The 23,197-nt window shown below is 44.4% G+C and overlaps 2 protein-coding genes across 5 annotated transcripts; one reads left to right on the forward strand and one right to left on the reverse strand.

Moving 5' to 3' along the window:
- Positions 1 to 1,630: 1,630 nt before the first annotated feature.
- PDCD4 (programmed cell death 4) lies at positions 1,631 to 17,090 on the forward strand. Of its 2 annotated transcripts, XM_084264782.1 has the most exons (14): positions 1,631 to 1,714; positions 2,650 to 2,793; positions 3,933 to 4,038; positions 7,337 to 7,633; positions 8,150 to 8,244; positions 9,775 to 9,888; positions 10,167 to 10,388; positions 10,625 to 10,722; positions 12,187 to 12,301; positions 13,100 to 13,207; positions 13,891 to 14,001; positions 14,944 to 15,083; positions 16,386 to 16,448; positions 16,813 to 17,090. In XM_084264782.1, exons 3-13 carry the CDS (start codon positions 3,999 to 4,001, stop codon positions 16,444 to 16,446), a joined length of 1,401 nt encoding a protein of 466 aa, XP_084120908.1. In that variant the 5' UTR covers positions 1,631 to 1,714; positions 2,650 to 2,793; positions 3,933 to 3,998; the 3' UTR covers positions 16,447 to 16,448; positions 16,813 to 17,090. The 2 variants fall into 2 exon arrangements, with proteins under 2 accessions (XP_084120908.1, XP_084120907.1); XM_084264781.1 differs by having other exon boundaries at positions 16,386 to 17,090.
- On the reverse strand, positions 8,973 to 18,056 carry BBIP1 (BBSome interacting protein 1). Of its 3 annotated transcripts, none has more exons than XR_014617333.1 (3): positions 18,004 to 18,056; positions 17,685 to 17,899; positions 8,973 to 9,506 (listed from the first exon to the last, which is right to left on the reverse strand). XR_014617333.1 is itself a non-coding variant. In XM_084264783.1 (2 exons), the coding sequence occupies exons 1-2, from the start codon at positions 18,047 to 18,049 to the stop codon at positions 17,742 to 17,744; spliced, it is 204 nt and encodes a 67-aa protein (XP_084120909.1). In that variant the 5' UTR covers positions 18,050 to 18,056; the 3' UTR covers positions 17,121 to 17,741. The 3 variants fall into 3 exon arrangements, 1 of the variants encoding a protein (XP_084120909.1); XR_014617334.1 differs by lacking the exon at positions 8,973 to 9,506 and adding an exon at positions 13,916 to 13,981; XM_084264783.1 differs by lacking the exon at positions 8,973 to 9,506 and having other exon boundaries at positions 17,121 to 17,899.
- Positions 18,057 to 23,197: the final 5,141 nt, after the last annotated feature.

Below are 23,197 nucleotides of genomic sequence, written 5' to 3' on the forward strand. Positions count from 1 at the left end.
TTCCCTGCAAAGTAGGGCTTTTGCCTGACAGCTGCGACACACCACTGTTGTGGTACTTCCCAGTCCCCCTGCCTGAAGCCCTGTCCTGTAACACCCAATGATTAGGGCAAAGTAGAGGAGTCTTGGCGAAGAGGCAGCCAAAGGCCTGAAATCCCCATGTCAGCAACACAAGAGGCAATACCTTATTTTTCTAGTGGTTTTGCTTCAGAAAAAAAAAAATTTAGAAGTGATTTGTTTCTGATGAAAGGAGGAGGGTTCAATGTCGTGGAGGAGCCAGGCACAGCTGTCAGGGTTTCCACGGCAGGCCGTGCTGCCAGCACACCCAGGGCTCAGCTTCCCAGCCCGGTTCTGTCCCCGGACTGTGAACACCCACCCATCTCTCTCATGGGCTCCGGGCATGACTGTTCTCCCACATCCTGGGGACTGTCACTTCACACCCAAGCTCAGACCTGTCCAAGGTATTGCTAACTGACACTAGTGACCCTTATAAACGTTAAGGCAGGTGGAGATGCTGGTACCGTGCGCTCCTGTGAGCAGACCGGAGTGTGTCAGGCTGGGAAATGGAAGCTGCTGGCCTGGTTCCTGCGCCATAGCCCCGCAGGACACCTCTGTACCCACCTACCCAGGCGGCCTGAGCCAGCTGTGTTTAACCACCGAGCCAGCCATGCCGAGTAGGGCGGCACACGCCAGAGGGCCGGCAGGACAGTGCCTGAGCAGGAGGGGCGCCGGGCCCTGCTGACGGCAGCAGCACGCAGCGCCGTACGGAGCGCTCTGTCCGCCTGCCTCACGCACCGAAGGATTTCCTTTCCCTCCGCCCGGGAGCGCTGCGCTGGGCGCTGAGCACCGCCGCGCCACAGGACGTCTCCTCAGAGCCTCAAGCAACCAGCCGGCCGCCTCCCGCCCTACCCGCCCGAGTGGTCCCTTCCCGCTGCCACCCCCGAGATGGCTTCGCCCTTTCCCCCGCCTCTCGCTCCCCCTTCTCTTTCCTGAGGGCCGATCACTCCAACCGTCCCAACCCACCGGCCTCTCCGCCTGCCGATTGGCTGCTGCGGCGGGAGGGAGCCAGCCAATCCGCGGCGCCGCTGGGGTTCGTGTCGCTGGGGGGAAGAAAACAAAAACAAGCAGGCTGCGGCGCGCGCGCGGCTGAGGGGCGGGGCTGGGCAGTGCGAGAGGAGCGGCGCGGCTCCTCGGCTCGGCTCGGTTCGAGCGGACCGGAGCGGGCGGGCCCGCCGACCGCCGCTGGTAACAGTCGCGGGAACGGCCAGTGAGGGGGGACGGCCCGGGGTCCGGGCGGCCCTGCCTTCTCCTCCTCGCAGGCAGGGTGAGGCGGCCCCGCCCGGTGCGTGAGGGGCGGCCAGGCCGCGGGGCGGTCGGTGAGGGGCAGTTGACGCCGTGAGGACCCGCTCCCCGGGCCTGACCCCCGGACAGCTCCCCCCGCTCTCGCTGCCTCTGCGCGTCCGGGCCGTCGGGGCAGCCGGGCTTCGCTGCGTCCCGCTTCGCCGTCTCCGGCGGTGGCAGGGTAGCTGAGGGCACGTCCCGTGAGGTGCGGACCCTCCTCGGCCGCAGCCGGGGCGGGTGAACGGCTGCCAGGCCTGTGCGGGCGTGAGGCGGCAGGGCCCGGCGCCAGCACCGCTCCCACCGGCCCTAGGCTCCCAGTCAGGCCTTTCTTCGGGGCCGGAGCTGCTCCGCCTTTGGCGCCTTCCAGCGGCACGGGGTTTGTAGGGGTAGCTAAATCTTGCGAGGTTATTCTTGTGTGTGGCTGCAGGACGACAGCTGGTGTTTGTTGGGCCTCCGCAGTGTTCCTCGTTGGTGGGGAGGGCTTGCTTGAAGTCAGGGAGAGGAGAAGAGAGGTGTAAGCGGTGTGGAAGTTCCTCAGGGATGTTTTGCCCAGGTGTAAGGTCTTGATAAGTTTTGGAAGCTTTCTTCTGCAGTGTGTGTTGTTCCTAAACGTTAATTTGCTGCTGTTTGCCTGCTGGTCTAGAATTTCTTGCACAGGTGGAGTATGTGCTGCTGTAGTGAATGGGGAGAGCTGGACATAGTATATTGGTCCTTTTCAGTGACTTAGGACACACCCTCATCTGCTAAACTACTTTAAAAGCACTGATATCTCACAGCATTCTTGTTTTGCAGATGCTTAAATTTACCTATGTCCATTTTGTTCTAATTTTATTTATTCTAACAAAATATTAGGGTAATTCTGATGCTTTTAATACAGGTCTTCAGATTGTTTTCTGTGGTTGATAGACAGTACTGTGTGATGTAACTCTGCAGATTATGAAGTGATTTTAAAAATGTTTTTTGCTGTAGCATTCTGAAGCTCCAGCAGACCTGTTGGCTTGAGTTAATGAGAGGGTTTGTTGAGAATGTCTACTAATCAATAGGATGACTTGAGTTGTAAGGCTCAGTCATTCCATCATCTATATTACAAAAAAAGCAGGGTGCTGAGTCTTAAAAAGACACTGTATGAAAGTCTTGTTGTTATTTATGAAGTTGTCATAGGTGGAGGATTTCAGCTGGGGTCCTATATGGAAAAAGTATTTTACCACTGGAATTTTAGGACTTGATTACAAGTTAAGGCTTGACTTACAAATTAAAAAAGTCATGATGGTTATTTAATAAGATTTTTGTCCTTTGTCGTTTTCTTTTCAGAAGGGTGGACAACTGATGGAACATTCTGCTAGGAAGAATCAAACCGTTCTTACAAGGTAGTTTGCTCAGATTAGACTGAGATCTGTACAAGAAAATACCTGACCCAACAGTGACTGGAAACACTTGAACTCCTGAATGATTGAGGTAACTCTGAAAAAAATGTTTATCTAAAAAAGATGGTGTAGGGCAGAGAGGACTTCTTGTTACATAAAGCTGTTGACTGTTTGGCTGACACTAGGAAATGCCAGATCATGGCAGCTTGATACCATGCCCTAAACCAGAGTTTCTTTATTGCCAACGGTCGGAGATGAATCATTTGCAGTTAATAACTCTGCGGTAGGCAAGAGGGCACAGGAGGGGAAAACAAGGAAAGAGAAGAAAAGGGGAAGGGACTGCTGCTGTTTGGTGTCACAATCTCAATGGTAAGCTGCTTTCAGGGCACTAAAGGATGAGAAAGAGGAAAAAAGATCCACTGAATTTGTAAGGCACTTAAGAACTTTGAAGGACTGTGAAGCAATTTGTGAAAATCTTGCTGGTGAATTCTGGAGCTGCTTAGTTTTCTGTCTATGTTAAGGAAAGATGGATGATGCCATGTCTTTCACAGTGACATGAGGTGGTTTGTAGCTGCTAGGAAGAGGGAGAAAGAGTAGCAGAAAAAGAGAAGTGTTCAGCTTTATCCCTTGCAGCTTGAGTGGTGGTTGTAAGGAGTGTTTGAAGGGTGCAGAAGCGCAGGTGTCAAAGTTTGACATCTGTTTGTAAACAAATGGTAAAACATAGCGACTGTATCCTTGAGGGGAGGAACAAAAAACAGCTTGTCCTCTAAGGGCTGGTCTGAACTTGATAAATTGGTACCATTTTATCAGTATAGTTCACCTGAAGAATATTTCTCTTCTGGGTGCAATAGAACATTGGAATCATTTGCTCATACAGATAAACACTTTACAAAACAGGACAGGCTAAGTTGATAGAGGTGACTTTTATCAATGAAAAAAAAAGCTGCACTGGGAGGGCTTTTACCCTTAAAATAACGGCTTTTATCCTGGTGCCTCCTTCATAAGCAACAGAACTGACAGCTGCTCAGACATCAAGGCTTTGATAGAGTTTGAGGGTGGTGCTGTTTCATGTTGCATCGTTTACCTTCCCAGGAACTTTTCAGTGGTTACTGATAGTTAATTATAACTTGTAAAAAATCCCCCTATTTTTGCATTGTATTCTGAGAGTTTTTGCAGTTCTTTAAGATTTGGTCTAGTGCTTTTCTTCTAAGCTGCTCTGTTTCTGTTCAGGTCTTGGAGGGAAAACATTAAGACGTTAAGACTTCACATTTCACAGTCAGTTCTGTTTAAGCAACAATGGAAATAGAGAAGCAGCACGTTTATATTACCCCAATAGGTAAGTAATAAATTCAGTATTTTTTTACTTAAAACTTTTGTGACCTTAAGCGTTCTCTGTAGAAAAATTGTATTATATGTTCATTTTTTAACAGCACTGGCTTAAAAAACCCCTTCATTAAAAATTTACATAATAGTTCTTCCAATTATATATCATAATATCCTGCTTCATGATAATGATTTCAAAATTTGTTACAGAAATATTAACATAATTATTTTCACTTAATAATAGTGACTCTGGGATTCTTACCATCTGACTTCCAGTAGTGCTAGTGTGGAGAAAAGAATAAGCTCAAAAGTTAAATATGTTGTAGGTGTATTTGAGAGGTACAAATTCTGCTTTTATGTAGCTGTTTAGTGTAAACTTAGAGGAAATAAATGATGAAAGGCTTTTCTGGAAGTGAGCTGGCATGGGAAAAATATATTGAACATGTGTTAGAGACTGCCCTGAAACTGACTGTTTTGCCCATGGTACAAATGTCTTTTATGATGCTTAGTCAAATTAACACAGCTTCATGTTGTTTTCTGTGTCTTACAAAAGATGCAGTGATCTGAACTGACCTTTTTGTACCACAGAATATTTGTAGGCTTTAAATGTTTTTTTAAAATATACATATGTGTGTTAAGTTGGTATGTAATGCAGTTGAAATGGCAGCATGCTCCATATGACCTCTTATTTTAAACCAGAATTATTTTAATGTAGGAGATACACTGCTTCTCAGCATTTTAGAATTACATTTGGATAATAAGTGGGAAACTGCTAGATATCTAAATTGACCTACTTTGGTCAAAATTTGTGTGTAGTTAAGTACTTGCTGAATGCTTTGTTAATTAAGGTAGCACCTTAAAAGCACAAATCTCAAGTGTGCCTGCTAGGCTTAATAGCAGGGTAGTAAGATAAATTTGGATAACTTCTTAATATATGGTAAGCAAAGTCTCAAAGTTTATAGAACACTAGTGCAGCATTTATAAATGTAAAAATGAGAAGCTGAAAGGAAGATTTGCATTATTTTAGATGTACTTTTTGTAAAGCTACTTCAGAAAATTGTTGAAAACTAGTAGTACTGTTTAACCATTTTTTTTTCAGCCTAACAAGGTAGTGGAAAGCCAGTTGGTTGTACTGTGAGGAAAGGTTGCAGCTGAAAACAATAGGGTTACATTTAAAAAAATTCTGTAGTGCAGTGAGAAATACCAAGTCTTATGGGTTGGATGTTTCCTGTGGAGGATTTCCTTTAGTTTTAAACCTCAGATCAGGATTGTGTGAGGAGGTTGGACTGCAGCCTCCCCATTTTATCAGTAGTTGTCAGATTCAAGATGGTTTGTGTTAATTGTTGGCTGTTTTCTCTGGAAGCTGAGAAAGAAGTGGTCATCGAAGAGTGTAGTTCCTGGACAGCCAGGCTGCAGGTCTAACCTGGAGAAATGCATGGGAGAGTGGTCACAAGGAAGAATTTAAACTCATCTGTCTGAGACGAGCTGATTGTGCTGATGGGGTCTCCCTGGGGAATGAGAGGAAGGAAACCTGTTCTGTTTGGTTTTGCTTTTTTTGCCCCCTCTGCAAGGTCTATGCAAATCTCTCATTGTCTTATTAAGATGTTAGAGAAGCTGAGAAAGCTTGCTGTGGGGAATCTTTTCCTGGGCGTGAGGCATGTGTTTCTTTTTTAGCTTGCTGCAAGCATAAAAGGAATGTTTTTGCAGGGGTAATGAGTGGAAAGATGAAGTTTAGACTGGAATGGCTGTTTACTGTTCAGTGGTGGCATTCACATCTGTGAACACCAGCATCTAAATGTTGTTTCTTTGATCACGAAGGAGGCAGTTGCCTCAAACTTTCTTCATTTTGTAGTGTAGTATCATTTTTGATATGGGTAAATAACTTTGAGGTAGAAAATGTTTTGTTTTAGTGCACTTCTCTTTCAAAACAGCTTTCATGAGCCTGTTTTTAATTTAATAAATCTAGTTCTGAGAAGTATTGTTGCTAATTAGAATGTGTTGGGATGGTGAAGTAATACTGTCAGCTAAATTCAAATACAAATTAAAATACTACTCATATTCCCAATTTATGGCAGTGAACTTTTCTGTAAAGCAGGCTTGGTGTAGCTGGGAAAGCAGCTGCTTCTCTGTGTGCTTCCTGGGCTTGGGACTCTAGGCTCTATCTTTGAGACATTGCTGAATTCTTAAGAAAAGAAGGGCTGTGCAAATGTGAGCTGTGGCTGTTTTCTTTATGTGTGTTTTCCAAATTACAAGGACTCCCAGGGTACTAACCAGAATGTAAATGGGTCCCTAAGTGCTTTTTTTATCTTGATGAGTTAAGATTAGGAAGAAGAACTTAGAAAGGCTTTTGCTCATAATGCTTGCAGTAAGACATTCTGCTGAACCATACAGCACAGGTGGGGGATACCCTACCTGTGTGAAATAAGACTACAAAATTTTAAATGTGCATTAGCTTCCTGCAAGAGTGAAAATTATTGCACTGCTAAGTACTTAGAGGCATTTACAGATCCTTAAGTTGAGAGTCTTTTGTGGGGTATGAAACGAAGCCAGGTATCTATTAGATCTGATCATATTGGTGAATAAACCTTGGCCATTTGAAAAACAATCTTGGCAGAAGCTACAGTGAGGGACAATTCATAAAGAAGAGAGACCACATTGTTTTCAAAGACTTTCTTCTCTAAGCCAACATTACTAAACTACTCAGACTTTGTATTAAACAGCATTTCCTCCCCCCCCCCCCCCCCCCCAACTTAAAAAATAAAAATAGTGATGCTTTTGTATACTTGTAAGTCTGAATAATTGATTTTCCAGCTGGTGAGCTGTGTTTGAAATTTCTTGAATGAGGGGAGTGTTGGTTGGTGACTTAGGAAATGAATTTAACTGTGGTGACTAGTCTGGTAACATTAGTGAGTTCTTACAGAATTTACCTCCCTGGCAGTTTTTGTTTGTTTATCAGTCGACGTGAGTGGGTGGAGTGAGAACTGGGCACTAAGATCTTACAGCATGAGGAGTTCTGATAGTTTTTGTTTAAGAAGGGTGGGGTTTTCTGTAGGTCACCTGTTTATAAACAGTCTGTTCATTTGCTTTCCAGTGCTTGACATATGCTCCACTTAGATTGTGGCTAGGGGAATAAGGAACTCCATGTTACTGTTATGTCTAGGCATACTTTAAAAACAACATAATTTTCCTTTACACTGTTGGAAATATGAGTTCTATTTAATGTTGAAATCCTTTGAAAAGGCAGTGTGTTTTGTTGTTTTAACATAAAACTGTTTAAAACTACAACAAACGCTTTTTGTCTCCTTTTTAAGAACTTGAGAATCTAAGTGATGCTCCGTTTTCTGGGGATGAAGAAAACGGTGGGTCTGAGGAACAGAAGACTGAAATCAATGGAAATTGGATTCCTGCAACTTCAATTACTGAAGCCAAAATAAATGCTAAAGCAAAGAGACGGTTGAGGAAAAACTCTTCTAGAGATTCTGGGAGAGGAGACTCTGTTAGTGACAATGGAGATACACTGAAGATTGGGCTAGTACCAACAAGCCCAAAGGGGAAACTCCTGGACAGGCGATCCCGGTCTGGAAAGGGAAGAGGTCTACCAAAGAAAGGTTGGTGTAGCTTGCTGAAGACAGTAGTATGATAAAGATCCTCTCCAAAGCATAGTAATTTTCTTTACTACTGGGAATCATTTTCATAAACCACAGTCTCTGTACAGGGATTTGGTCCCTTGTGTTAGATGTTAGGTAGCATTCTTACTAGAAGATTTTTACATGTGTCATCAATTAACTTTTGCCTTTAAGGCAAGTACCTTTTCTTAGCAAATTTAATACAGAAATTTGAACTGTTGGTGGTTCACAGGGTTGTTACTAATGCTGACTTAAAAGCATGGCTATATTTGAAAGTGCAGTTTCATACCACTTCTGGTATCTTACTGGAAGGTGGTGAAAAGACTGGTTGCTCAAGTGGAACATGTCATACAAACACATGCTTTTCAGCATATATTGCTAGAGCTGGGAGGTGGGCACAAGTGGTGATACATCACTGAGATGAAAGACTGTTGGGTTGAACTCAGAAGTGTTGTTTGTAAACTGGTGGTCCTTGCTTACTGTCCATTATTTTTCCAGGTGGAGCAGGTGGTAAAGGAGTTTGGGGAACACCAGGTCAAGTGTATGATGTAGAAGAGGTAGATATCAAGGATCCTAATTATGATGATGACCAGGTAGGCAAATAATTTCTTTGCAGTGTTGTTTCCTTTATTATTTCCAGTTGCTTTGATGCTGCTTCTGTCAATGGAAGGGTGACCTTGTGAGTTATGTGAATGTCAGCCTGGCTTGGCTGTACTAAGTGCTCTCCTCCTGGTTCCCATGGAGGACAGTGTTGCAGTGCTGCTCTGTCTCAAGCAGGCACCATGTTAGAAATGCATCACAAGTTTCCTCAGGTTGGGGGTTTAGTTTGGGACGGTATCATTTATGTTCTTTATAACTCCCTGTATTCACAACCTTACCGGTGTCTTGTATCTACTTGGTACAAACACCTCAAACTAGTGCAGAGTCAATAGCCTGGGTATCTTGTTTATGTGTATTTATTTAGAATACAATGTAGAAGATTGTACCTTACAGCCATATTAGCAGGGTAGGGAGGGAAAGTAAAGCTCCTTGGGTAAAGCATGCTTTATAACATTAAATCACTGAGAAAAAGAAATATTGATTACAAACACAATTACTAAAGTCTCTGAGATCAATATAATTGCAAGACTCTAAGTAAATTCTGTATGACATAAGCAGAGTGATGGTGGTGTCCTTTGAGCAGAGGCTGAGAGGAATATGAAAACCTTCTTCCAGGATAATTTTTTTGCCTGCAATTCAAGACTAACAGAGAAACCTGTTAAAAATGAAGCTGATGGGTGCACAAAGAAAGTTTAATGAAGAATAAATATTCTGTGGAACTTTTGTATGCTTAGCTTTTCTAAGGTTTTAAATGTAGACTGATGTGAAAGGAGGATAGGCTTTTGGGCTTCTGCTATGGAAAGCTTTTTTCCAGTAAACATTAGTTGGAAAACTGCATATTTCTATGATACGTAGTTTTGCTCTGAATGCTACTTCTGTAGACCCTGAGGAGCAGGGAACTGAATTACAGTGGGGAGATCTGGTTGTGCTGGAACCCTGCAGACCAGGTTATACAAGAGACAGTTGGTGTGTGATTCTTTTTCCCCCTTAGGGAAGTCTTCACTCACAAATACTCTGGAAATGCCTTTTTTCTGATTTCTACGTGCTGTTGCCTGTCTGGTCACACAGTCACTAGGGAAGAGAGACAGGCTTGCTGTTGGGGGCTGGAGTGCCACTTGCAGGGAAGGGTGCTGGAAGTTAAATCTTGTGCTGTGGCACAGTGAACTGCTGGGCTGGGCTGGGTCAGCAGTTTCTGTTGCTCTTCCTGCAGTGCGTAGGCTCTTGCTCTCTGTGTTGCCGTGGTGTCAGCAGAACCCTAGGAACACAATTTGGAGGGTTTACCATCATTTAACAGGAAATTCCGCTAAGAGTAAATTAAAAATACAAGAAGATGTTTAGGCAGCATTTTCCCTGCTTTAATTTTAGAGACACAATCTGATCTTTTCTGGGAGAACACTGACTACCATGACTTAAGCATTAAGGATTTAGAAGATACATTGTGATGCTGTTAGCACTGCATAAAATGCAAGAAGAGACAGTACTGTTTACATATACCCTTATGTTTTTGTTGTCTTTTAAAATAGGAGAACTGTGTCTATGAAACAGTAGTTTTGCCTCTGGATGAAAGAGCATTTGAAAAAACTTTAACACCAATCATACAGGAGTATTTTGAACATGGAGATACTAATGAAGTTTCGGTAGGTCACATGCCTTTTTACTGTTTCCTTTTAGGGAGCAAACCTCTAGCATACAAGGGAATCCAGGCAGTAGCTATAAATGAGTGTATAGAGATGTTGGCATGAAAAATGCAGTAAGAATACCTAAGCAGTTATGTTCATTACATGAGCAGAAGCATATATGTAAATATATAATTATAAGCATATAAATATTTATGCATTCGTAACATTTATATAATACATATTTATATAATAAAATTCAAAGTCTTAATCTGTTTTGTTTTTAAAATCTTATTTAGGAAATGCTGAAGGATTTAAACCTTGGTGAAATGAAATACAGTGTGCCAGTGCTGGCTGTTTCCTTGGCATTAGAAGGGAAGGCTAGTCACAGGGAAATGACATCTAAGCTTATCTCTGACCTTTGTGGAACAGTAGTAAGCAAGAATGATGTGGAAAAGTCCTTTGATAGACTGCTTAAAGAGCTACCTGAATTGGTGTTGGATTCTCCCAGGGCACCACAGGTATATTTGTAAAGTTTTATGTTTTTTCTTTTTTATAAATGGTGGCTAAAATCAATCAAGTAAACTGAAATAGACATTGTATTTTGAAAAATATATGTAAGTTGTCTTGCTGTCTTTACCAATTTCCCAGGCTGTGAGATGGCTCATTTAAATAAAATCTGAAAACCAAGGCCTTTGTAAATGTCTACTGCTTTGAAATGCAACGTTTAAGGAAAAATGCTTCTGTTCTGTTGCAGTTGGTGGGTCAGTTTATTGCGAGAGCTGTTGGAGATGGGGTTCTCAGCAACACCTACATCGATGGCTACAAAGGCACTGTGGATTGTGTCCAAGCTCGGTAACTTGGGATGTTTTTATATAGCTTTTCTATTCCAAAAGGCAAAGATGGTGATCAGGAATTTAGGACATCAGCATAAAAATCATGTGGTTCTTTATAACTTTTTTAAAATTTAAATTATAAAAAAGAAACTCAGAATGCCAGTACACAACAAAATCCAGAAAGACTCAGGTCAGAGGAGAAATACTTGAAATGCCTGAAAAATGAGTTAATACATTTGAGTTCAGTTTGTCAGGTTTGTTGTCCAGCTTATGTTTGAGGGTGAAAAAAAATGAGCTGAAACAAGAAGTGATTATAGAAGGTTTTGTCTGTAGAAAAAGCTTTAATGTGATTAATGAGTAAATATAGCATCAGGACAGCTGCTGTAAATATGTTGTGAAATACACAAGGGATTAACTGTTTTGCCTTACAAAGGTTTGAAGCCTGTGCAGTGCTTTCCCAGACCTTATGTGCAATGCTTTATTCATCAAGAAGTAAAATTGTTCTCCATGTCAGGGTGGAGAAGTCTGAAGGACCAGTTCCTGACAAAGGGGGACATTTTAATAACCAGGCAGGTTTTATTACCTTTCCCCCATGAGCATATGTTCCAGGCTTGATGCAAAGGTGCTGAAATCTTGAAGCTTCTAAAAGCTCCATTTGTAATGATGATAGTTGGTCTCTTTCAGAAGGGAAATACTTGACTGCCTAACTTCAGGGCTCGAATTGGTGAAAATTGTCAGTTCTACAGATGTCTCCTGTGATTTGAAGGATCATAGCCTACATACTGCACACCTGGGACACTTTGCTGCCTTTGCTATTTCTTGGCCAGTCTTTTCTGCTCATTAAATCTTGGTGAATAGAGTTGTTATGGGCTAGCCCACAGTATGAGGATTGGTGTAACTGTTCCTCCTTTAGCTGGATGGTGCTTAACTGGATCTGAGATTTCTTTTTAGCACCTTACTTCCTTTTTCATTCTTCTCTCAATGGACTAGCAAGCTTCTCTAGTTCACACCCATCTTTTTGCAGTTACCTGTTTGCCTCCTGAAGTGCTGTTTTGGTTTAAATTCTAAAGAAATCCTAATTCTTTAGACCCAAACATAATATTTCAGCTGTTCTTAAGTGTGGAAGCAACTCTGGACTCTCTTGTGTGAGTTATATGTGCCAAGCTGCGTTCTTGGAGGAGCCTGGATACAATCCATCTCTGTGTAAAAAAAATACTAAGCTTTTTCTTGTGAGGATGTTCCAGGTTCTTAAACCATCACAGGATTGTTACCTGTCCCTAGCATGGTATAACCAGAAGTGTGGAGAAAGAGAATATGGGGAGCAAGCTTGCTGGCTTCTTGATCCAGATCTCCCTATGGAGTTGCGAACCTTGACCTCTTTCTAGGGGTCTCATCACTTTGGCCAAGTGTGGGGAAAGTTAGAGATACCTTTTCATGAAATTGTGTTAATAGCTTTTTGAAAAACACCAACTTTGCTTTCTAGAGCTGCACTGGACCGAGCTACTGTGTTGCTGAGCATGACAAAGGGTGGAAAGCGTAGAGACAGCGTGTGGGGGTCCGGAGGCGGCCAGCAGTCTGTGAAGCACCTTGTTAAAGAGGTAGGGGATTTATACACAATTTTTCCCTACAGTTTACTGTTTGTCTAAGTGGGGTCTTTTTTGGTATGGAGCAAAGGGATATCTCTATGCTGTAGGAAGATTGTCTTTAGTATTTTGGCTTTCTAAAAAGAATTTATACAAATTAACTTTTAAAAACTCATGTGGATAATTTTGTTGATTTTGCAGGATTTGTCAGTGCTGGGAACATGCTAGTGCATATTCTCTATTGCAAGTACACATTTATTTTTGCTTTAAGCAAAACTTTAAGCACTTAGCTTTTTAAGAGTTTACAATATAAAACGGTGAAGTAATTAAAAGAGCCAAGATGAAACTGGCTAAACTAGATAAACCATTACTATTTTCTTGGCTTTGCTCTTTAAAACCATCATAACTCAAAAAAAAAAGGTAAGAAACAGGAATGTTCAGAGCTCCATGCTATGAAGTAGGCAGGTTTAAAGGAAAAGGCCGTGTTACTGTTTTGAAGTTGTGAGAGTAACAGAAGATAGGAGTAGTTCAGGGGACAAGGTAATGTGGGTATGATTAAGTTTAACCTTTTCTGGTGAATCTTGCGAGGCAGTGCTGGTGGTGCTTGTGTGTCTGTTAACGTTGTGGAGAGGCATTTGGCTTACACTGTGTTTCAGTTTGCTGATAACGTCTTAATTACGTTTATAAAAACTTGAGTAGCGAGTTTCAGGAACTAACTTGCTGCTGGGTTGACCGCAGATTATCAAAACAGTTGATGGCTTCTCTAATTTATATCTAATTTGTGTTGGGCTTTTTTGTTTTAAAATTCAATAGATTGATATGCTGCTGAAGGAGTATTTGCTTTCCGGAGATGTGCTGGAAGTTGAACGTTGCCTCCAGGAACTGGAAGTACCCCATTTTCACCATGAACTTGTGTATGAAGTAAGGAGAAATCAAAGTCCCATTAATAATTGTCAGTAGTACCAACAGGTTTGATGTGGACATGCAAATAACCTAACTGGAATCTGAGGTTCAAGCTGAGAGCTTTGATATTATTTGAATAACTAAATTGTTTCATGTAAAATTAATGGTTTGCGTGCTCATTAGTGTGTGCATTGTGCAATTCTGAGAATACTACAGAACCAGACTGTGTAAGAGAGAGATCTTTGCTCTATCTGGGAGACTGTTCCCATTTGTACTCTTTATCTGCCAAACTGGGAGATGGTTGTTTATTGGTGAGGGTAAACACCCATAATCAACAAAAATCTCTGTTCAGTAAATGGGCTCCTTTTAGAAATTTCTTTCATGACAAAAGTGCAGAGCCCTTTTAGTTGGAGGGTGTGGTGATTTGGAGACTTTACACTTCATTCTTCTAAAATCACAGATAGAAAATAATCATAGATTCAAAATCAATTTCACAAAATTAATTGCCATCTGTGTTGCAGCAGCCATATGGATTTAGTCATGTAGCTCCCAAACCTGAGCCAGAAAGGCAATGCTTTACACTCTCTAGTCCTTTCTGGTTTTCCAGATATGTTTACTCCTTTTTGCACCTTGTAAGCCTACATAACGTACTTGAACCACTGTCTCCATTCTCATTAAAAGACTTGCATGATTCGTTTTAGGCCATTGTGATGGTTTTGGAGTCAACTGGAGAAAAGACCTTCAAAATGATACTGGATCTGCTGAAATCTCTCTGGAGGTCTTCTGTCATTACTGTGGACCAAATGAAAAGAGTAAGTATACCATTTAGAAAACTTTGGGTAAGGTCTTCCAGAATTTGTTTACTTTTTTCCCTTTTAAGTACTATTTGTAGTCTACTGCTGAATGCTATTTTTTAAATTCCCCATGGTGGTTCTGTATGCCATACAAACAGTCTGCTGATACATGTACAATGCTTGTACTGATGTACAGGTGGATTCTGAGCAGAACTGCAAGGTACAGAATATTTGAATCTTCAGAGATTTCCAACTGCTTTATGCAATTAAGTGGTTAAAACTAGTAATTTAAAAATACTACAATATAGCTTCATTTTTCTTAAAAATAATTTGTTTATCCAGTAGTTTTTTCATAATTGAAGTACAATAAGGACCCACCTAATTACAAATGTCAATTAGAGCAGCTAGTATTTTGCACAGTTGGAGTCATCCATGTCTTTCCTTCTAGGTAGGAATACAGGACAGCTGTTCTGTCCCAGGGCAAACTAGGTACCACAGAGACTTGTGTCAAAATATACCCAGCTGTACTGCTGGTGGGAAGTGATGAAGTCATCTCTGGTTGTCACCAGTGTTTCCCTTACTGCATAAATTGTTGTGAAGATTTATGACCCCATTTTGTCTACTTGCATGGAAGAAAAATTAACTCTTCTTCATAGTGTTACTACCCATGTGATAGCAGCCAGGCTGACGCAGGCATTCTGTACTGTTGGGGTTTCTGGGTGCTAAAGAAGTTAAAAATCCAGCTGGTGTTCTATGTAGGTGGGTAGTTGTGTAATACCATGGTATTGGCTGGTATTACACCTTTTCTGCTTGTTTGCAGCTACCTTGCTTTAGGTTTGTTGAAGTTGTCCATAATAAACCTTGAAATCAATCCCCTGCACTGAGTGCAAGGGGATAATTAAAAATTTTGTAATAAAATCATAGAATAACCAGATTTTTATTTGAATCCTTACACTACAGGGCTATGAACGAGTTTATCGTGAAATCCCAGATATTAACCTGGATGTGCCACACTCCTATTCTGTGCTTGAGCGGTTTGTAGAGGAATGCTTTCAGGCTGGAATAATCACCAAACAACTGAGAGACCTCTGTCCTTCAAGGTACTTGTTTCACTGTGGATATGTGAAGGCATGGCTTTTTGTCCCCACTGTAGGTAATGGAAAGCAGGATCTTGGGACCAAAGTATCACAGATTGGAAACGGAAAGTTTGGAGGATGGAGAAATGGGGGGGTTGTATTGGTAATTTATTAAGAATTTGCACTGATGTGAAACCTGAAGGCTGGATAAATACCTGAGGAAAATAAGCCTCTGGGGAATCCAAGGCAGCACACTGGTGTGCTCTCCAGAGGATGAAGGCCAACCTCTCCTCTGTTCTGCTGATAACTTGGCAGAGATCAGTGTAGTGCTGAGATGGAAAGTTGACGTGCCAGTGATCCATGCAGGTGACAGTAGAAAACTGTCAGCTCCAGTGAAAAAGTGAAGAAAACATTTGCTTTTAAGCACTGGATTAAACATACCGAATGGCATGAGAAGTGTTCCAAGATAAGACAACCAATCCCAATGTTTCTGTCACAGGGAAACAGACATTTATGTGGAGTAAGCTCTATACACCTGATCCCTTGTCTGTCATGTGGTTGGTATAGTGCTGCTTGTTTTGGTATTGTTTACTCATGGCATAACTAATGCTGTAGCTAATCAGTAGTCTGTTCTCTCCCTGCTAGTCACAGTAAGATTTGGAAGTTCTGTTTCCTGTGGGAAATACTTGTAAAATTTAAAATTGTATGATAAAGCTGTTACAATTTACACCTAGGTAATACTATTTGCTAGATCTTTTCCAATTTGGGTGTTGTGTAAAGCTGCTTAAACCATTTTGACAGCTTGTGATTAAATTCAGGTTTTGAGATGTCAGTCTTATCAAAAGCAGCCTATTTGTGGACTTTAGACTTAAAACTGAGTTTATGTATCTTGGTATCGAATGTTTTGCAGGTTCAGGGTGTGTGAGGGTTAAGACATGAGTGCAACAAAAGCTTGATTAAACTTCTGTTACGAATACATTGAGAGGCATTTTTGGCTTGTGTGCTTCAGTTTTGGGTAGAAAAACACCACTCCTAGGCTTTCAATCTAGGATCTCTTGCAAGTGTGAGCATTTCAAGCTGAGCAAAACAGAGAGCACCTGACAACATGAATTTTGAAAAGCTTTTTGCAGATAAGCCTAGATGTAATACTCAGCTGGATTTTAAGCAGTTTACCAGTGATGGACCATGTCAGCTCATCTTGCTGAACTTGCACACCTTTTATATTTAATTTCCCAAGGTCAAAAGAAGATTCTTCTTTGTGGCAGATAAGAATACACAAGTGATGCTATGTTGAAATTACTGAAAAGCTACTTTCTTCTTTTACAGGGGCAGAAAGCGATTTGTGAGCGAAGGAGATGGAGGTCGGCTTAAGCTTGAAAGCTACTGAATGTGAGAACCAACTCCTGAAGCCTTAAAAGTTTAAAAGGGAAAATAGCTCTTCTCTATATATACAAACACGCATGCTGTTTTGGTGTGTGTATGTATATATGTGTACACATATACCAAAATCTTAAGAGAGTTGCTTAGCACAGTTCATATTTTTTTAAAAAGCACATGTTTTGGGTACAAATCTTTTTTTTAAATAGTTTTATAAATTTCAGAAAGAAAACTTCTTTGGGCATGTAGTAGAAGAACTGGCCACTCTGCTGTGGTGGTGCCTTCAGATAAGCTATCTTTTTATGTGCCATATGTTTATGACCTAATCATTCCATGTTTGCATTGTCTGACTGCCGCTCTTTTCTTTCAAGGACAGTGTTGTCATCATAAAAAGCTTTAGAGAAGGGTCAAGTTAAGCTGCTGTGATCCTATTTTCATTGCTGCTGAAGAAATACTGTGCTTTGGGAGGAAAAATTAGCTGTTTCTTTGTTTTAAAGAGCCCAAGAAAATGGAGTTGGGTGACAAGATTGATTCATCTGTTTCAGGGGAGAACACTGGTTGGTTTTAGCCCCATGTACCAAACTTGTCTTTTTTTCTATGTAACTGGAAAAGTGAAAAGTTCTGGTAAAGCATATTAAAAATATTTTTTGTGAAGTTCTTGCTTCTGCTTTATTTTCTTTTTAAACAGAACAAATTTAACTGTGTTCAGATCTCTGAAGTGTGTGCAGTTAAGCTGTACATCTAGTACTGGCCTGTTCTATTGCTATCTGCAGCAGAGCAGAGAGTAATTAAACTTGGGGTAAGTATTTACCAAGTATGTTTTCAAAAACAAGCGGCTTGCGTAGGATGCTTCAGGCTGGCAGGGAGGTGTTGGGAGTGTGTCTGTCCGGCGCAGCTTTGCCCTGGCCTTTCTCCAGGACAAGACAGATCCGGAGTGAGCTGACAGCAGCACGGGGGAGCCCCTCCCGCTCCCTTACTGCAGTTCTGTGACCAGATTTCCCCGTTCTGGCAGTAGCTGCTGGAGCCCTGGGCGCAGGCTGGGGCCCGCTGAGCTGGGGTTGGACCGCCTGACGGTGCCCGGCCCTAGAGCGGCGCCTCCCGGGCCTGGAGCCGCTTTCGCTGAACTCGGCATCTTCTACGGCCAGACGCCGAAGAAGGAGCCTCCCACCTCCCCCCGGCCCCGTCCCCCAGCAGCTCCTGCCTCCTCGGCCAGCCTTTAATCCGCAAGCTCCGTTACAAAGCGGGTACCTCCGAAGCGCGGGTGCGACCGCCACGGGTGCCGGTGCTCGCCGCCCCTCCCCGGGGCTAGGGCTGCGGGGGCGGCGGCGTCCCCTCGGCCGGCCGCGCCGCCTCCAGCGCCGCCCGCTGCAGCTTCTCCAGCTTTTCCAGCGTCACCGACTTGAGAGGCAGCACCTTGGGCTTGCACAGCACCATGGCGGTCGTGTCCTCCACCGACAGCTGCCCTGCAAAGGGAGAAAAGCGCCGGGCGTGAGCGCCAGGGCCGGGCCGGGCCGGCGGCTGGGCTGGGCCGGGCCGGGCCGGGCCGCGCCGCACCCGTGGCCGGTACCTTGCTTGGGGAGCACCTCCCGGAACGCGGCCTTCCCCTCCGGCATAGCGGCTCCCTCGCGGCGGTGCGCAGGCGCGGTGCTGGCACCTTCGCAGCCGGCGCCGTGCGCACACCGCCGGAGGTGCGGCCGGCCCCAGTGCATGCCGGGCATTAGAGTCCTCGGGGGCGCGGAAGGCGCTGGGCGGCCACCTCCTGCGAGGGAAGTGTGGGCCTTGCGTCGCGCAGTGCAGGCCGGGAACTGTAGTTGCTGCTGGGCGGGAAGGGGCCCGCCCCGGCAGCGGCGCCGGGCTGCTGGATCCCGGCCGGCCGCCGCGGGGCGGTGTGAGGCGGCGCCCTGCGTGGGCAGCGGGAACGCGGAGCCCAGTTGCTCCAGCGCCAGGAGTTCAGTGGGGCGGCCGCGGGAGCTCCCTGCCGCGCCGGGGCTTTTCGGCGGGGCGGTGCCGTTCAACCTGCGCGGGCTCGCCCTGCCCCGCGGCGTGCAGCCGGCGCTCCTCCGCCTCCCCGGGCCTGCGCTCCCGCTCTCCGCCAAGTCCGGGCGCTGGGGCTCGTTCTGGGCGGCGGGTTTGGCTTTTGGGGTTTTGCTGAGCCCCGCAGCAGGCGGCGGCCGCGCTCGGGCAGCCCGTACGCGCGGCTGTTCTCGGGCAGCGCCTCGGCGTTGGCTGTGTGAATCGGGCTGCTCTGGTTACAGCGCGCCTGGCAGGAAAGGCCGGTGTCTTTCCAGACGCGGAGGACTGACGCCGAGCCTGGGCAGCCGGAGCCTGAGATCCCCCCCCCCGCCCTCACCGCCACTGGGTTCGCGTTTTGAGGCTCCTTTGCCGCTCGGCTCGGAGGTGCCCGGCCGCCGTGTGCCCGGGGTCGGTGGAGGACGATGCCTCGGGCCGGACCTGTGCCTGTGCGATGCCCCAGCACCGCCCCAGCGTGTGTTGTAATTCTAGAGTTTGCTCATGAGCTTGTCTGCCTGCCCCACACTCACCGCCCGTCCGGAGCTTTGCTTGGGGATGGGCAGGGAGGGCTCGTCGCCCCGCTGACCCGGCTCAGCAGGCGGTGAGCACTGCTCTGACTCTTCTGAGGTCGGGAGATCGCCTTTGGCCACTGTGCCGGACAGGTGAATGGCCATTGGTGAATAAAACGAGGGAGAAAATTACATTTGCTAATAATTCTGTTCCATTCTGGCTGTGTGCTTCCCTCTGCTGTGGACTTGCCAGCTGTGGGATCCCAGAGCGTTCCTGGGTTTGCTGGGAGACTGTGCTAAAACTTCTAGTAAGTGGCACCTCTCTGCTGGTTATTTAAAGCCTCCGTCTGCATTGTTCCAGAACTATTTCCTTTTTCCTCTTAGGCAACCTAGAGTAGGAAACCGATGGTCCCTCAGGTAGCCTGCTTCCACCTCACACGAAGTCTCTCCTGCTTGTTGGCTTGGAGGCCAGCAGAGAACCTGCAGCGGGTGAGAGTGGGTCCCCTCCTTCCTGCCTTTTGTGGAGTCGGCCAAAGATAACAGTAGTGGTTTGGTCCAGGGCAGCTCAGAAGTGGGGCCGTTTCTGTTGTGATTCACATCTTCCACTTGCAGGTCAGAAGGTTGGCATGGACGAGGCTATAAAATGGATGTGCTTGCTTGGGACATCCTTCTCTTCCCTTTGAAGTGCACAGAAGACTTCCCACTGATTTCAGTGGGAAAAGCTTTTTTGTCTGGTGTGCTAGTCCATGTGCCAATTAGTATTTCGTACTGATTAGAAGGGAAAGGACTAGGGACTGATTTATGAAGACTGTGGATGTTTGTAGACCAGGGCGTTTAAAACAGTACGAGAAATTTGCAGATCAGTAATTTGATAAGTCGCTTGTCTGTTTTTAAACACTTATCCTGCATCTTAGTTATGGCTGTGGCTAAAAATGAGCGTAAAAGTGTAAGAGACAGCCAGTTATGATTGAAAATCTTGTGCTGTGAAACCAACAGTTACTCCTGTGGTAACGAATACGGCCTGCAGAGCAACAGAAGATAAACTGAGAGCAAGAAGTTGAAGTCAAATTACAGGCTAGTGTTTTTGGCAGTGCCCTTCACAGTGCAAATGACCACCTGGAGTCCCACATTGTGTGAGGATTGGCATTCGTAGCAACCAGAGCCCATCTTGGTGGTGTAGGGAATCGCTTTCCAAGCACAGTTTTCCTGCCAACCGAGTTTGTTTGCTTGGTGATAAGAAACAACGGTCAACTCAGTTTGTCACTGGAGCATTTTAGTGACTGAGAAATGGAATCTGGCATCGTGTGCTAAATCCATTTTCTTGGCTAGTCAAATGCCAGCTTGGCAGCCTGTCCAGAAAGCTGATAGCACTGGGACAGGCGTGGTTGTGGAGACTGGTTTTGACAGTCTCTAGTAAATGTGCTCTTTAGACATCTCATCCCGCTCAGAAAAAACCCAAACCAGTTATCACCTTCAGGACTGGGTGAGAGAGAGAAGAGTCTTGGGCATTGTCTGCAGCTTGCATCGTACTTAATATCATACTTTTCAAAGTGCCTTAAAAACAGGAACGGGCCTAGCTTTGAGTAAGGCTCAAGTAATGTGTTCACTAGAGTGGTGTTAGTCATAGTTGAGAGGAGGGGAAAGCGTGGCACAGAGGACCTAATTTCCCTTATTTTGTTGGAAGAGGACAGATGAGGGACACAATCTTTTCTGTTGAGGAAAGAGTAGTTTTACCCTGGCTTTTGTCATTTTCTGCCTCTGGGGTCAACATGTGCTCAAACATGCACTTATTTATCTCCTGGGCTTTTCTAGTTGTCAGAAATAGCTAGAAAGCTGAAATACTTTGCCAAACCCCTTCAATCTGGGGAAAAGTACCGTGTGCTTACAGTAGGACTGTGCTAGGACAGTACATTCTCTTGCTGCCACCACATGTGGCTGAACAAGACTGTCCTTGTGTACAGCATAATGATCCCGTTTTCCTGTGGCACGCAGCTTCCTTAAGTCCTGAGTCTTGGCCTTTGGATAAATCCCAGTGTTATTTGTCAAGGTGTGAAGGTGGTATCCATGGAGAGGACAACATACTCTTAAGTCACATATCCCTTTTTTTACTGATGTCACAAACAAGTTACTGTCATGTGCTGCAGAAAGCCTCACAGCCACAAAGCCAGCAATAATTTTATAAATGATAAGCTTCTTTTCCTCTTCCCAGGTACTCTGGATGCAGCAGGCAGTGAAGATGTGCATTGCTGGGATCCAGAGAGTTTCGTAACGTGGCAGCCGCTTGCTGAAAGCCCAGCAGATACAAACGGACACTTACTTTAAGTCTTGAGAAACAGCTACTAAGTAGAAGAAAAAAGCATTTAGGTGAAGCAACGTTGCCAAGCCCATTTGTTTATGAGGCTTGTTTTTTGTCTGTCTACATTTTAAATGCTTTTAATTTTCACTCTGCTTTTTGAGCCTCTCAAGTTCATGTTTTCCATTTTTTTCCATATGACAAGACAGTCTGGAATCAAGTCCTTACCTTAAAAACAAAAATCTGGTTTACAGTCCCATATAATCACGTAGCTCCAGACATGGGCTGTTCAAAAATAAAGCCACTTTCAGGAGAATTACCCCTCTTGAAGGTGAGTTTCTGTTCTAAGTAAATACTTTGTTAAAAGCTTCTTAAACTGTCAACAACACTCGATCTGTGTTTGTTTTCCAGGAAGCTCGCTCTCTCTTCTAAAAATCTAGAGCTTGTTTCACCTCTGGATGTGCTGACGAGGTCAGAAATGCAGTGTACCAGCATGACTGTGACTGTGTTGAATAATGCATACCGATGCTTTCAGAAATACATGTGCAGATTTCATGTGGTTGTCCCCTTCAGCTGCTGAGCGGTACCCTGGGACACGGAGCCCATCTTCTTCAGAGGCAGGGGGAGGAAGGTGGTTTGGGTTTACTGGGTGGGGTAAGGTGGAGAACAGAAAGCCTCGTGTGACTCCCTTAGGAAATCACAAATGCCTTCAGAGCCTGAAGGTTGATAGCTTGATGTTTAACCCAGTCCTTGTTTGTGGAAGGCAGTTGACAGATGAGTGATTTATTTTAGTTGAGCTTTCCGAACATACTCATTTTAAATCTGTCATTGTCTGATGCAGTGGTATCCTCAAGCTGTAGAGCTGTCTTTCACTGCTGTGTATGTAAAAGTGCCTGGAAATGTGTTATCCAAGGGGCACAGAAACAGCTTTTCCATGGTCTGCTCTTCCTGCTCTGCCTCTAGCAGTAACGCCGGGTAAATGCGGAGACCTGACTGCCTGTCTCACCGCTGCGTTTCAGCCCCATTCTGGGCTCCCAGGCCAGATGCTCTAAACTGGCATTTCTAGGAGGTTACTCCTCTACTTGTGTGGTTTGAATCGCTTAAGTCTTTGGCCTTGTGCCTTCAAGTGCCAGCAGAGGCATGCTGTAATTGCCCGTAAATGCACCGTCTGTCAAATTATTGTTTAATTATTCCAGCTTCTCACCGCCACGCACTGCTCAGTGTCTCTCTTGCTATCTTTATTTAATTGAGTGGAAAAAATCTGAGACTTGTGCTTCACTTACATCACTCTGTATTTACCCAGCATTGCTGGATCCTATTATGAAGTCCCAGCTTTTGTATGCAGAAGTCAGTCTTCTGTATAGAAAAAATAATGTGAATATCTAAAGCATATGTTAGGAAGAGAATCAATATTTTAACACATGGTAAAGTCAGGCCATAAATCTTTTAACACAGTCAAATGATTGTATTATTATCCATTGAAACACCACTCCACCCCCTGAGAAACAAGAGGGGGAAAGAAAACTCTTGAATAACCAAGCCCTTGTCCTCACAATGCAGGACTGTTCTTAGCCCGTCTCTCTGTCTGTGTCACTTCTTTCTTTTTTGTCTACCAGCTCTCTTTTTTTCTTGTGTGTCAAATGCCTTCCTCTTCAAAACCCGTCTTTCCCTAGCCCCAGCCCTGCTCATCTGTTTCAGAGTATTTCTGGGATGTCAGCTCTTTCCCGAGATCAGCTTGTGATGACCAGTTCCACTGCCTACTTGTTACCCTATCGAACCTCTACGTGTTCTCTCAGGCTTGCAACCAACCCTTGACTGATGTGAGTTAAAACCCCTCATCTTCCAGAGCTCACTCTTTGTCCGTACAGCCTATAAAAAGCTTGGCAGCACGCTGACTGCCTTTCTTTCCCTATGCTTCCCGGGTCTGTGACAAATGTGTGTCACTTTTC

Source organism: Gallinula chloropus (genome assembly GCF_964237585.1).
Source record: "Gallinula chloropus genome assembly, chromosome: 5".
Taxonomy (NCBI): Eukaryota; Metazoa; Chordata; class Aves; order Gruiformes; family Rallidae; genus Gallinula; species Gallinula chloropus.